Source organism: Pan paniscus, chromosome 7 (genome assembly GCF_029289425.2).
Source record: "Pan paniscus chromosome 7, NHGRI_mPanPan1-v2.0_pri, whole genome shotgun sequence".
Classification (NCBI taxonomy): domain Eukaryota; kingdom Metazoa; phylum Chordata; class Mammalia; order Primates; family Hominidae; genus Pan; species Pan paniscus.
Genome location: NC_073256.2, coordinates 137904996 through 137920214, shown reverse-complemented (window position 1 = coordinate 137920214; position 15219 = coordinate 137904996). Strand labels below are relative to the sequence as shown.

The 15219-nt window shown below is 35.1% G+C and overlaps 1 protein-coding gene across 2 annotated transcripts in view; it reads right to left on the bottom strand.

The window, feature by feature from the left end:
- The window catches only part of MTBP (MDM2 binding protein), a 78896-nt gene that overhangs the window by 28971 nt on the left and 34706 nt on the right, over nt 1–15219 (bottom strand). For both annotated transcript variants that reach the window (XM_003820496.4, XM_063606476.1), the window contains exons 12-13: nt 7022–7195; nt 4782–4889 (exon numbers count right to left, since the gene is read on the bottom strand). In XM_003820496.4, the coding sequence (XP_003820544.3) occupies nt 4782–4889; nt 7022–7195 (282 nt within the window). The remainder of the gene's footprint in view (nt 1–4781; nt 4890–7021; nt 7196–15219) is intronic.

Below are 15219 nucleotides of genomic sequence, written 5' to 3'. Positions count from 1 at the left end.
AAAAACCAAACAAACCAAAATTAGATTACCACAAAGAATAGGAATTATATTTGACTTCGCAACAGAAACATAGCAAAGCAGAAGACAATGAAGTAGTATCATTGAAATTCCGAGGGAAAATGATTTTTAACCTAGAATTTTATTAGTGAAGTAAATAAATTTTCAGACATGCAAGAACTCAAAAAATTTATGCTCCATGAACTTTTGTTCAAAAAGTGACTGGAAGAAGTGCACCAACCGAACAAAGGCATAATCCAAGAAAAAGGAGAATAAGGGGTCTAGGAAAAAGAACATTCCAAAAGAAGAAAAGAGGAAAGGGAAATCTTCAAGATATTAGCAAGATATAAGCAATCAGTCCATAGTCGAGCAAAATATGAAACACTCCAGGAAAGAAAACAATAGAGAAATAAAAAGGAACTGATGTATTTGAATACACAATGAATGTTAATGATAGGAGTGCAGCAGAAATGTTGGAGCCTCTGGAAAAACATAACAATGTTTTGTCTATACAGAAGAGTAGGCAAATTTAAAATAAGGTGATTATCAACCATAAGAGAAACAAAGAATTATATAAGAGAGATCTGATCATCATCATTTATTACATGGCTCAACAGTAAACTTATTTATAAAATTATAATAATATTAAAGCCAACCACTGATTTAACCAAAATTCATGATTTCACTTGAAGAAGCAGAAAGAGAAAGTGAGGATTATGTGGGAAAGTGAAGTTTTTATCTTCCATAGTTAGATGTTAAGATAATGCCTGAAACTGGTAAATCAAGAAATAGCAGCATACGTACATTATTTGTATAGGGGTCCACCTGGAAGAGCTGAGGATAGCTGTCTATAAACACAGGGACTGAAAGATGGGGAGCCATGGGTAGTGCATTGCTGTTTGCCACTTGAAGCTTTTTCAGTATCATTTGATTTTTCAAACTATATCCATGTATCACTTTGATAAAAATAGTCCATTTTAAAACACTTCTAGACTAGTAACATTTTCTTCCACAATAAAATACTAACCTAGAAGTTCATAGAGAATTCAACAAAACACACATTTATTAATTTTAAGAGCTTACTGCCTAAAAAGCACTGTACTGTGTCCTTAGACACAGAGGATTAAAGCATTATTACATTACACTACCTGAGGTCAGCACATAAATAATGCAAGGGAGTAGAATAAGAAGGAGGCAACCAGTGTCAAGGTTCTACTTTAGAACATCAGCTTCATGATACAAGCCTCTGTAAAATCCTGCATCACCAATGTGGACATTGGTAGGGTCCTTCCAAATCTGACCCAAGATAACTAACATTCCTTCCACAATCAAGAATATTAGTAACAGTAAAATGAGAGCTGTAATATATTCTGCCTCTATTACATCCTCTTAGTGAGAAAATCATAAGGTTCATTGTCTTTTTGTGCACAATCTGCTGGGAGCCATTCTAAAACAAAAAGTTACCGATGGTTTGGTTTTATCTGGAAGATGTACGCAGTAATCTGCTTCAGAAATTAGCCCCTATGTTTTTATTAATGTTAAAAATATACTCAAATCTGGCCGGGTGTGTTGGCTCACTCCTGTAATCCCAGCACTTTGGGAGGCCGAAGCGGGTGGATCACCTGAGGTCCAGAGTTCGAGACCAGCCTGGCCAACATGAAGAAACCTCATCTCTACTAAAAATACAAAAATTAGCCTGGCGTGGTGGTACATGCCTGTAATGCTAGCTACTTGGGAGGCTGAAGAACAAGAATCACTTGAACTTGGGAGGTGGAAGTTGCAGTGGGCCAAGATCATGCCACTGCACTCCAGCCTGGGTGACAGAGCAAAATTCTGTCTCAAAAAAAAAAAAAAAAATTATATATATACACCCACACACACACATACACACACACACTCAAATCTGAACCTGAACCTGACCTATATTTATTAAACCTGTCAATTATATTACAATTTGAAGAAGAGAGTAAGAATCCATATTGACCTTAATGATTAAGAAATGGAGACAGAAAACAGATAAAGTTTACAAGTTATGAGCAGGATAATTCACCTAGGTAAAACATAGTCTTCACACAAATGAGTTTGCATATAAGTGGCAGATAAATATTTGAGAGAAAAACATTGGACTAAAGTCTAAAAATGAGTTAGCATAAGAATGCTATTTTCCTAAGAAAGCTAGTAATAACTAAGGATTTATTAAAGAAAAATGTAGAAGCAGAACATCCAAAGGAATCAGCAGGTCGAGCATAAGCTTTGCACTGTGTTTTATAAATTTAACAAAGATGTAGGGAGCTCAGAGTAGAGACTGCAATACTGGAGCAAAATGGTAATACTGCTGTTTTCATACTTATCTTGCATCATACTGAACAGTCTTTTATTTAAAAATTGTTCAGCATTCTTCAGCCTTTTCTTGAAAAATCAGTGAAACAAGATTTTTAATATTTCCAAATACAAAAAGTCATAAATTACCAATAAATTTGGTAAAATATAAGTCACAAGCTTACAAATTTTAAATATCATTCTAATTAAATAGTATTAGATGTAATTTTCAAAATAAAATTAATGAAAATAAACTAATTTTAAAAAATAAGCCCTAACAAATTTTATTTCGTGTTATTTTAAAAAACAAAGTGCCTCAATAGTGTTATTAGTGAGTACATTTTTGAGTAAATTTTTGTGCAAATTTTTCTAGCTATTCTTTCTAATTTAGTATTAGAGAAATAGTGGAAAAAGAGTAACAAGCCTACCCCATGTTTTGTTGATAATTTGAGGAAATCTTTTTGAACAAATTTTGTTTTCCTGTAAACACTATAATCTCTGTATGGATATTGAACCACTATTTTTTTTTCCAAAGAGAGCTGTTCCCATTATATTCTTTACTTTTTATCATGTACAAATAAGTTAACTGCATTACTTTAAGTACTTTTATATTCACACTTCACTTATTTGAAAATCACTGAAGTAGACACTTAAGACATGCTTACATTGGAAACTTTCTTTTGCTGTTGTTTGCCTCTGCAAATGCCTCTGCAAATGCCTTTTGAGACACAGGCATTCTAAACAGATGCATCTTTGTCTCCAAGTTTTTAATCCAGTATTAACTCTCTGGGTAGAGAAGAGATTTGTTCAGTAAGTATTTTCATCATAAATAGATTAACTGGATCATTTATCTGAATCAAGATTTAATGCTTCCGATCGCAAATTGGCCATTTCATGGACATACCCAGAGCCAGTGTCTCTAGCAGCAACTAGCTCTAAGGTTGTCTTCAGTTTCAGGTTCCCACCTTACTCTTTGCCCAGTCTAGTGGCATCCCTGCGATTTTTTATTTTTTTTATTTTTTTTATTTTTAGCATTTCTGTACTCTCTCCTGCCCTCTCACCAACTCTGTTGAACTTTTCACTCACACCTCTAGGCAGCAACCTAGTTATAGCTGTCATATTTCCCTTCCCACACAACCAGGAGGGATGGCCCTCTTGGGGTTAAGTCTTCTCCTTTCACAAAGAAGAGATGCACCAGCTTTAGAGAGGTCCCTGCTCTTCTGAAAGTTTTTCTGTTTGGAAAGGTGAGGAACAGAGGTGAAGATGAATCAGTGCAGATGTTGAAGGAACTGAGTTATAAAAGCTGCCAGAGGCATATTGGCAAGGAAATCAGGGCCTGACGGGTTTTTGGCAGGAATAGAGCAAAGTTAAAAAATGAATAATACAGCTGGCTGATGTCTGAAATAAACATTTTATAACCATAACAATACTGGTATTTCAGTATATATGTGTGTGTATGTATTTATGTATTTGTTGGTTATAGCATGTACTACACTTTATTAAAAATGATTTGCCTTTCTAATTACACCTTCCTTGAGCAAACATCATTTTCTTGGTTAAAAAAAACAACACACCAATGGTTAGAGGAGCTCAAGACTAAACAATTACCCTGGATTTTTACAATTGAAAAAGTTTGCAATCTTTACATGAATAATTGAGACCAACTATTCTAAAATTATCTTCTATTGAATAGGTAGGCTACTGAATTCACAATTTTTAATACGTTTTTAAAGAAAAGAATGATAGTTCTTATTTTATAATATATGTAATACATAATTCAAATAACTTTTTTTCTACATACAACTAAGGAGAACTCACAATTTGAATCAATTTCTTAGAAATTACATAACAATAAATAAGTTCAATTAGGCAACAAATGAATGCTTAAAATTTGTATTAAAAAATAAGACTGATAGCCAAATTAACTGTAAAAGAGAAAAAATGTGAAATTATGACTCTTTTCTGAATAAGATAAATCTATAATGCCAATGTCACTTAGTACATGAAATGTTCTTACTTATTATTGATGATCATTATTAAACTCTAAGAATCAATGCCCAAGGTAACACACTAATTTCCCTAAGACTTGCATTTTTTCCTATTTGTAGCACCCAACTTCCGCTACAAAAATATATAAAAAGATATTTTAACAAGAGTTATACATATAAAAATAAAACTTACATACCTTCTCTAGCATACAATTAAAAACAAATTTTGAAATACAAAATTTGCCTGTTGAAATACTTTTACAAATGTTAACAGTGATGTACAAATAAACAGAAATATTCTGAATCTAGTGAAAATATCTCTTCTACTCTACATCATTGCTTTCAAAAATAGTTCTATAATTAAGTAGCATAACTAAAAGATAAACTATATAAGAAAAAGTGTGCAAATAAAGGTAGCTTATGTCCAAACAAGTCAACATTTTTAGGGTAGGATAAAATACACAAATTGTTACTTACTTAGGCATTCTTCCAAAACTAAAACTTGAACATTAGCTAACTGTTTCTCTCTCTGTACAATCTGCTCCCCAGAAAAATGTGGAAGTGATAATAAGTCAAAAGGAAAACCTGAGAAATAAGGGGAAAAAAAGGTCAATATTAATGATGCCCTTTGCCAACAATTAGTACTCAGTTCCTGGGAAATGTGTTATAGCAAGGATTTAACAAAAAATAAAAGTCAATCACTCACCTCTCTCGACCTTACATATTTCAAAGTAAATAATAATAATAATTAAGCAGCAGAAAATAAGCATACTCAATTATTTTGCATTTTAAACATTGACCTGATTTTTAAATTGAGGGAATTTAGATAGCAAAGTAGAATTCCCTGAATCACATTTTCTTCTACCTGATCAGAAATCACAGATAGGGAATGGTAGCTAGTCTGTAAAGATATCCCCAAAAGCCATTGAATGAACCACATCTCCTGTTATTCCTTTTTGTGCAGTCCCCTCCACAATGAATCCAACCTAGATAAATGTGCTGGATGGTCCCATGATAGCCTTAGCCGTGTCTCTCTCCCCATTCTTCATGCCCATTTTACTCAGAATAACTGCAGAATGCACTGGAAATGTACTATCTTGAAATAGGGAGGAACTGCCCAGGATAGCTTGGGTTTTTTTCCTCTGTCCCCTAAAAGCAGGATGTCCTTCAAAGCGTTGCCCAATGAGTCACATGGCCCCTGAAATATAGAAGCCAGGTCAGGCTACCTTTTGGGGTCCCTTAGCTGTGGTGCAAATGGCGTACATGCAGTCAAGACTCCATCTGCCCTGGGAAGCTTTCGTGAGCCTTGGGGGCCTGGCTCACAACAGATCCTAGGCTTCTTTTGTTCCTTGCTGCCTATCTGTAAGTAATAAATCTGCTTCATATAACTTGCATGTGAGTGTGTTCTGTCACACCGGACTAGGACAAATTGGTAACCAGTACATGGTGGACCTAAATAGTAGCCCATGGGGCAACATAAAGATGTATTTGGACTCCCGTTACTGGTGGCTGGCATAGTGATGATCTTCCCTATTCTCCACGCTGTGGCAGTCCTCCCTTAAGATTGCTAATTATTGGACATGCTTCACACTATGTAACAAATAATGTAACGTAAACGTGACACTGAATGACTTCTAGCTAGGAAACAGAAAGCCTTGTAGCTTCACAGAACAATTGCTGTAAGTCAGCAACCATATAAGAAGTCAGCCTAGGCCGGGCGCAGTGGATCACGCCTGTAATCCCAGCACTTTGGGAGGCCAAGGCAGGCAGATCACGAGGTCAAGAGATCGACACCATCCTGTCCAACATGGTGAAACCCTGTCTCTACTAAAAATACACAAATTAGCTGGGCATGGTGGTGCACACCTGTAGTCCCAGCTACTTGGGAGGCTGAGGCAGGAGAATTGCTTGAACCTGGGAGGCAGAGGTTGCAGTGAGCGAAGATTGCACCACTGCACTCTAGCCTGGTGACAGAGAAAGACTCTGTCTCAAAAAAAAAAAAAAAAAAAAGAAGTCAGTCTGCCCTAACACCATGATATTGTAAGGAAGCCCAAGCTAGCTGTGAGGAAAGTGCCTGTGAAGAGAAAATCAGACCTCATCTGTTCCAGTCATCCTAGCCCAGGCACCAAACATGGGTGTGAAGAAACTATCTTAGACATCAAGTCCTGTGGAATCTTCAAATGACTGGAGCCACAGTTGTATGTGACTGTAATCATATGCAGGACCTCAAAATAGAAACATCCAACTGAGCTCATTCAACCCACAGGATCATGAGAGATAATAATAAACTCCTATTTTTAAGCCAAATTTGGGGTAGTTTGTCATGCAGCAATCAATAACCTAAATAATAAAGCCTGGGAAGAAGAGGGAAAGATGGGCAATAAAATAGAACATGTGGCTTGAGACGATATAAATGAAAATGGGAAATATAGCAAAATATATGTATTTAAAGTGGAAAATACTAAAAATTTCATTTTTAGAATTGAAGGCTGATCTACTAAACTTTACTAGGTATAATGTAAAAGCAATTTGCTCTTTGCACATTAAATTGTAAAAATATGTCATGTTTTAAATAAAAGGTAAATTAATGAAAGAGAATGGAGTTTGGCGAAAATAAATTCATTAAATGTTTAGTATTTCTTCTACTTAAAGCCACATATGCTAACCACACACACAAACAATGTAAACATGTTTTTCTACCTGAAGTTAACACTTACTCAATTTGGCTTCTTCTATCTTTGTTTTCATCTTTCCATGAATTAAATTGAGTGCAAATGAGCCATTGATCTGGTTGGCTGAGTGAATCAATGTGGCTTTACATCTTCTATTGCCATTACCTTGTAACAAGAGATAATAGCTAGAACACTCTCCTTTCACTTCAACATCTGGAACTAAACAAAAACAATTATCTTGTTAAGTATGTGAAAATTCAGCACACAACACAACAGAACCATACATTTGATCCATAGGATATAATAAAATTTTTTGTTATTTTAAAACAAGCTGTTAATACATTCAGGGCTAGTAGTTGTTCATTTAATTGAGAAAGCTGTTAAAGCAAAAAATCATAACAATTACAAAGCATAAATCTTTTATTTTAAATTAAAAGTATGTGTACTCATTCTTTAACTTTTGATATGGCTTATCAGAGTTCTACAGTATATTTCTTAAATAACAACATCAATAATGTTTACAGCTTCCATTTCTTTAAAGAAGAATAAACTGATTCCTACAAACACCAACTTAATTGGTGGGAGCAGAAGGATACAGCTATACTTGGGAGCTGGGAAGCTTTTTGCTTCTTGCCCTTTTTGCTTCTTGCAGTGGGCATCCATAATGTATTTTAAAGAGGGAATGGAGAGCATTCATTAATCTGGCATGCCAGTTATGTGAAGGTCAGTTAAGACAGCGTCTAGTATATTTTAAAAGCAAATCAAGTGAGGGTTATAGTGAAGGTTGAAGAAAAACTGTGAAGCCTTTGAGATTAAAAATAGAAGTAGAATCTTTCTTTGTTGAAGATGGTGAGTTGGACATAAACATTTATATTCACTAGCTCCTGAAATTCCACTAAATGAGAATAAAGAAATCTTAAAAATAGCATAAATCTACAAGAACTAATATCTGGAAGAGACAACGACAACTAAAATTTGAAAGCAGAAAAGCATATGAACAATTGGTAACAAACTTCAATCTCTCCACTGCTAAGGAGCTGAGAAAAACAGCAGAGAAAGCCCCAAAGCAACACAATTTATACACGCGTCCTCAAGAGGCTCTGGAATGGTGACCCCAGATGGCACTGGAAGCAAAATGAAGCTGGAATAGGAACAGAGTTTGAAAGTCAACTTGAGAAACAGGCCTTCTGATCCCTTATTCTATTCAGGCAAATGACTGTCAGAAGATTAGAGGCTTATTCTCTGGAGAGGGTAAAACGAAGTGTCTTTGGCTTGAGATATATAAGGCAGAGTTAAGGGTTGATTGATTATCAGGGAATCAGAGTGAATGCTTACCACTTTAAAAAGTTATCTATGTCTCTATTTCCCTTAAGTTTATTTTAGGGGCTATGAGGATGGCAGGGTGAGAAAGTCTGTGGACCCACTCCCCAGCAATACAAGCACAACCGGTGAAATGATCCTAAGGGTATATACCAAATTAAGAAACATTTATTCAGGAAAATATACTAAGATTAGGATTGGGAAGAAGCACGTTGGACAGATTGGAGCTTCTATCCATTGAGTTGGGAATGGGTTGGGAAGAAGCAGGTTGTGGCTTAGTTTTTAAGAGTCCGAAGCACTTCAGCCGCAGCCTGCTTTTCCCCACCCATTCCCAACGCAGATGGACAGAAACTCCAATCCAAGCGGCTGTGGCCAAAAAGATGGGTCTCCCTCTTCCCTCGGCTTCCAATAAAGGGTTACAGCATCTCACGGGAAGGAGCAGGCTGTCAGCAATTTCTCATCCCCTCATTCTGAGTTGAAAAGACTAAATTCCTGATGCATATGATGAGAATTCAGGGACTTCCTTTCTCCACCTAGCCCCTACTCATAAGGCAGAGGTTCTACCCCAGGAAAAGCTGAGAAAATAGGCACCCAAATGTCTTCACCTCAGCGCATTCACAGGGCAGTTTCTACACTGGGAGAGGTATATAAAGAAGACCAGAAGCTACATGCTGGCCCAGCTACCGAAGTAGTGGCTCAGAGATTTTGCCCAGGGGAAGAGACCTTAAAACAGAAGGCCCTAAGCACTACCCAAAGAAACTGACTTTATCTGACTCAGATTGCGGGTAAGTTGGAGCCTAAAGGTGGTCTCAAAAACTACGGAGACTTGGTAATAAGCAAATAAAAGGAGGCTAGTAGTTCACTTAAGTAAGAGAAACAAGCAAAAGATCTAGTTCATTAGAGAGAACCTGGGAATGAGACAGCTAAGAAGCGTCATCTTGGTGTCAGAATTCAAATCGAAGAATGGCCACAAAAATGAATCAAATTTAAATGGATGTGGAACAATTTAAGCCCCAGTGCATTGTCAAAAACAATAAAGCAATTAGTGAAGATGGCAATTAGTGAGGTATAAAGTAGCTACATGTAATAGCAAATGAGGCAGACAAAGAAGGTATCAGGGAAAGGCAAAGTGAGTCAGGTTGAGACCACTGGATTACCAGGGTGAATGTGGCCACACTGAAGGCCGCACCCTCTGAAGAGTGACACCGAAGTCAAACAGACTTCATTAAAATTGCCTAGCCAACTCATACAACAAATAAATATGCAAACAAGAAAACAAACCTAATAAGGGGGGAGATAAATTATTAACCAATAGCTACAATATATTACCTAAATTGTCATCTTTATCAAGAAATTATGAGACATACAAAGAAACAGGAATGTGTAATACCTACAGAAGGGGAAAAGCAAGTGACAGAAAATACTTGTGAGAGGTCCCAGAAGTTAAATATAACAAAGACTTCAAAGCAAACATTATAAATACGTTTAAAGAACTAAAGGAAACCATGCTTAAAGAAGAAATGAAAGGTATGATGACAATGTCTCATCAAATAGAGAACATAGATGAAAAGATATAAAATAAAAACCCAATGGAAACACTGGAGTGGAAAAGTACAATAAACTTAAAAGGACTAAAATCATTAGTCCTTTTAGACACTAATAATTCAAAGAAATTTGGGGAATTAACAAATATGCGGAAATTAAACAACACACCAACAAATAACCAATGGGTCAAATATGAAATCACAATGGAAATTTAAAAATACTCTAAGATAAATGAAAGATATAAAATTTATCAAATATAGCTGAAGTAGTATTAAAGATCTCAATCAATAAGCTAACCTTCTACCTTAAGACACTGAAAAAAAGACGAAGCCCAGCAATTCCACTCCTAGATTTATACTGAAAATAATTTTAAGCCTGTACCTTTATATTCAGAGCAGCATTATTCATAATAGCCTAAAAGTGTCAACATCCCAAATGTCCATCAACTGATGTGTGGATAAATAAAATGTGGTATATCTAAGTGATGAAATATTATTCAGCAATAAAGAGGATGATGTCCTGGCATATGCTACAGCATGTACAGCATGGATGAACTTTGAAAACATTATACTAAGTCCAAGAAGCCCGTCACTAAAAACTAGATATTATATGATTACACTTCCATGACATGTCCAGAACAGTCAAATCTATACAGACCAAAATAGATTGCTTAGGGGTAGGGAGGAGGAATGGGTGGTGGAAATGCGCAATGATTGCTAACGCGTATGGGGTTTCTTTCCGGGGAGATTAAGATGCCCTAAACTTGACTGTGGTGATAGTTGCACAATTCTGTGATTATATTTTAAAAGCTACTGAACTGTAAACTTTAAAAGGGTAAAATGTATGGTATGCATTATATCTCAATAAAACTGTATTTTTAAAAATTATCTTAGGAACGTAAAGTTCTGCTCACAAAAAGAAAGTTCTTGACAGTACTTCAGTTCTTTATAGACAACCACACAGCAAATAAAAGATTCTTTTATGTAGTATATAGAATGTAATATATACACATATATATATATACATCCCAAAATACTAAGAAAGTACTGTAATTTTATTACAATAGCTACAGTTTATTTCATAGATAGGAAGATACCGTGGGTTATAGTCTATTCCCAAAAACAATGATGAAGTAACAAAAACAATTTTTACAATTAGATAGCTAGAGTGACATTAATTCTGTTCATAAACTGCAGTTTTAGAACATGAATTTAAATAAAGGTTATTAGAAAAGAAAAACACTTGTTGTTACCAGTTTTATTCAAAATTAAGGTTTGCCAAAAGATACAGTGACCTTAATTCATTTACCATTTTAGCTGCTTGCTGATTCAACTTATATATATATCTCTTCAATCTATGACATTCTTTCCACATTTATTTTAAATCTCATCACCTTTATTTGCATTTTAATCACTGAAGCTTGTAATTACAACAATCTTATTTTCCTCAAAAGAAAAATATTTACTGTAAACAACTCTCTTAGCCATAATGACTCTGCAGTCATTTAAAAAATGTTGCTCCAGATTTGGCAGGTGTTAATTGAAGACTTATTAAATAACTTTTATGTAAATGCCACAGAGAGTAACAGATTTACAATTAGCATACTTATTCCAGCCTCATCATTCTTCCTAAAGTAATAAGGGAAAATGATTACTAAAAAAAGTCTGTCTATTTTCAACTGTTATGTTTACTTACATTATCATTTGATAAGGTGTTGGCTTGTATGCCCCTCTCCACCAAAAGCATACGTATATTTTGGATATACTATACAGATAAAATGGGAGAAGCAGAAACTACCAAGTGTCTATTAGTTGCATCAAAGTTTACAGATAACACATAAACCACAATAAAGTCTTATGTCTTTATTAGTATTAGCAAAAAAAATTCTTATATAACAAAAATCAAGTTATATTCTTTGTCAATAAGTTTCTTAGTTGTTCTTAAAACCTTATAATACTCATTTTTAACAGCTAATATGTAAACAAAATCATAATAATCTAAAGGATAAATAATATTCCACATGATGGAAGGAAAAAATATATCCCAGGACTACGGGGGAAACAGGATATTCTGGGTAAGTGAATATTCCGACTTACTGATAGTTATTATATATGTTCATAAAGAAATGGCAAAATAATATAACCAATTATTTTAATAATCATTCCAAAAATGAAATAATAAAACAAAATCTAGTTTCCAATGTAGGCATCTTAGGAGGCTATACTCTTTTCAACAATGAGATCACTGTTTACTTCTAGACTCAACTTTTGAAACAGCCCTTAGTGCCAGCTGGGGAGGCACAAGAAAAAAAAAAATGAATCTAATTACTTTATATTCATAAATCATCTTCAAAAATGTATTTCCTAGCCTGATACCCCACCCTATTCATCAGACTAAGCTTTGAACAATTTAGCGTAAAACTAGACTGCCACTGAAATTGTTCAAGAAAATGACTGTGGCTCAATTTTAAAAAGAATCTAAAATAGTTGAAAAAAAAAAAAAAAGATAGTACTGTCCGGGTGCGGTGGCTCATGCCTGTAATCCCAGCACTTTGGGAGGCTGAGGTGGATGGATCACGAGGTCAGGAGATCAAGACCATCCTGGCTAACACGGTGAAACCCCATCTCTACTAAAAATACAAAAAATTAGCTGGGCGTGGTGGCATGTGCCTGTAATCTTAGCTACTCGGGAGGCTGAGGCAGGAGAATCGCTTGAACCCAGGAGGTGGAGGTTGCAGTGAGCCGAGATCATGCTACTGCATTCCAGCCTGGGCAACAAAGCAAGACTCCATCTCAAAAAAAGAAAGAAAGAAAAAAAAAAAGAAGAATAGTACTGTTGAATAGGTGTATAACTCACTACTGTGAAAATTATAAAAACACAGGATTTATAAATTCCACCATGACTATTTTAAACAATTAAGTAATATTAGGATCATAAACTATATACATTTCCTCTCAATTACTATATAATAAAATACACAATTCGAAAGCTACAATGAATAGAGAAGCCATTCAGAAGATATTTCCAGATCTTACGCATTATGAACAGCAATGATTTCTTTATTGTTCAACAGACACAGAAGCATAGAAGATTGGACCGAATAACAAAAAGCTACTGCAGAATTTAGAAAGTGTGTACCTTCATTACCAATTTGATTCAAACAAGTTTGAGATACAATAAGGAAGTAGTAGTATTCTCATTTTCTAGATAAGGAATTAAAGGCCTAAAGTAGTGATTCTCAATTTTTTTTCTGCCTCAAAGCATCTAAAGGATTCTTTAGTGACAGTGATTTCACCTCATGTTGGGGAAAGCACCACCTAGGGCAGAGGTTCTCAATCTTGGATATACATTTGAACCACCAAGGATGCTCTAACAAACCACTGACACCCTGGGTCCACCCCAGAGATTTGGGTTGAATTATTTTCAGGTGGAGCTCAGCTTGACATTTTTAAATAACTGTCAAGGTGATTCTAATTTGCAGCTGGTGTTAAGAATCATTGAACTAGAGAGAGAAACAAAACTCTGCATTTAGATTGAAGGACCTAAATGATTCTTAGAAAAAAAGTGATTCTTTAAATAACTGTAAATAACTGTCAAAATGATTCTAATTTGTAGCTGGTGTTAAGAATCATTAAACTAGAGAGATAAACAAAACTCTGCATTTAGGTTGAAGGACCCGAATGATTCTTACAAAAAGTGATCCTTATAAAAAACAAAAACCTTTAATGATGTAAAATTACATATGTATTTACATATGTACATATATATTAAAGTCTAACTTTAACAAATTTTGGGAAATGTAAACAACTGTGCATCCATCACTATGATCCAGTTTTGAGAAACTTCCATCACACCTTTGCAGTCAATCACCCTTCTACCCGTGGCCTCAGACAACCATTGATCTGCTTTCTGTCTCCTTCTGCCTTTTGTAGAAATTTCATATATATGATCTGACAATAAATAATCTAACCTTGTCTGACTTTATTTATAAACTTAGCACAATGTTTTTCAGGTACACCCCAAACTTTTCATGCCTTCTCATTCCTCAGTATTCCATTATATGCAAAAAAAAGATCTCTTCACCAGATGATAAATATTTGCATAGTTTCCAAGCGTTGGCTATTACAAATAATGCTTTTATAAACACCTGCATATAAGCCTTTGTGTAAACATACGTTCTCATTTCTCCTGGGTAAATATCTAGGAATGAAAGGGCTGGGTTGTACAGCCAAGTGCAAGTTTAACTGCCAAACTGTTTTCCTTACTAGCTGTGCTATTGAACATCCCCAGCAACAATGTGTGAGATGTGAAGTTTCTCCACATCCTCATCAACATTTGATAGTCACTGTTTTCAATTACAGCCATTCTAGTGAGTGTGTTGTAGAATCACATTTTGGTTGTAATTTGCATCTCCCAAGAGACTAATGATGTTGGGCATCTTTTCGTGGAGTTTACTAGTTATTCGTGTATCTTCTTTGGTGAAATGTCTAGTCAAGCATTTCACTCACTTATTAACTGGGTTGTTTTATTATATATAAAATTGGGAGAATTTTTCAAATATTATCTGTCCATTGTCAGATATACGACTGGAACTATTTTCTTTAAGTAGATTGTTTTTAAATGTTCTTAATAATGTTTACCAAAAAGTAAGCATTTTGAACCTTGGTGAATTCTACTTTATAAATTTGTTTTCTTTTTCTAATTTATAGATTTGTTATCTATGTTATCTTACAAAAGCTTTATAATTTTAGCTCTTGAATTAAGTTATATGATCCATTTTGAGCTAATTTTCATTTAAAGTAAAAGTCTAAATACATATATAAATATATATACATAATTTTTACATATGCATATCAATTCTTCCAGCAGTGTGTTGAAACTGTCCTTTCGCTATTGGCATCTGACTCTATTCTGTTCCATGGATCTATGTATTCTTAGCCCAATACCACAATGTCTTGATAACTGTGGCTTTATAATAAGTCATGAGATCAGGTAGCATAAGTTCTCAAATGTTGTTTTTCCTTTTCAAAATTGTTCTGGCCATTCTAGTTGCTTTGCTATTCCATATAAATTTAGGATCAGTTTGTCAATTTCTTTTCTTTTTTTTTGAGACGGAGTCTCGCTCTGTCGCCCAGGCTGGAGTGCAGTGGCATGATCTCGGCTCACTGCAACCTCTGCCTCCCAGGTTCAAACGATTCTCCTGCCTCAGTCTCCAGAGCAGCTGGGATTACAGGCGCCTGCCACCATGCCCGGCTAATTTTTGTTTTTGTTTTTGTTTTTTGTAGAGACGGGGTTTCGCCATGTTGGCCAGGCTGGTCTTGAACTCCTGCAGTTTGTCAATTTCTATAGAAAGTCCTGCTGGAATTTTGATAGGCATT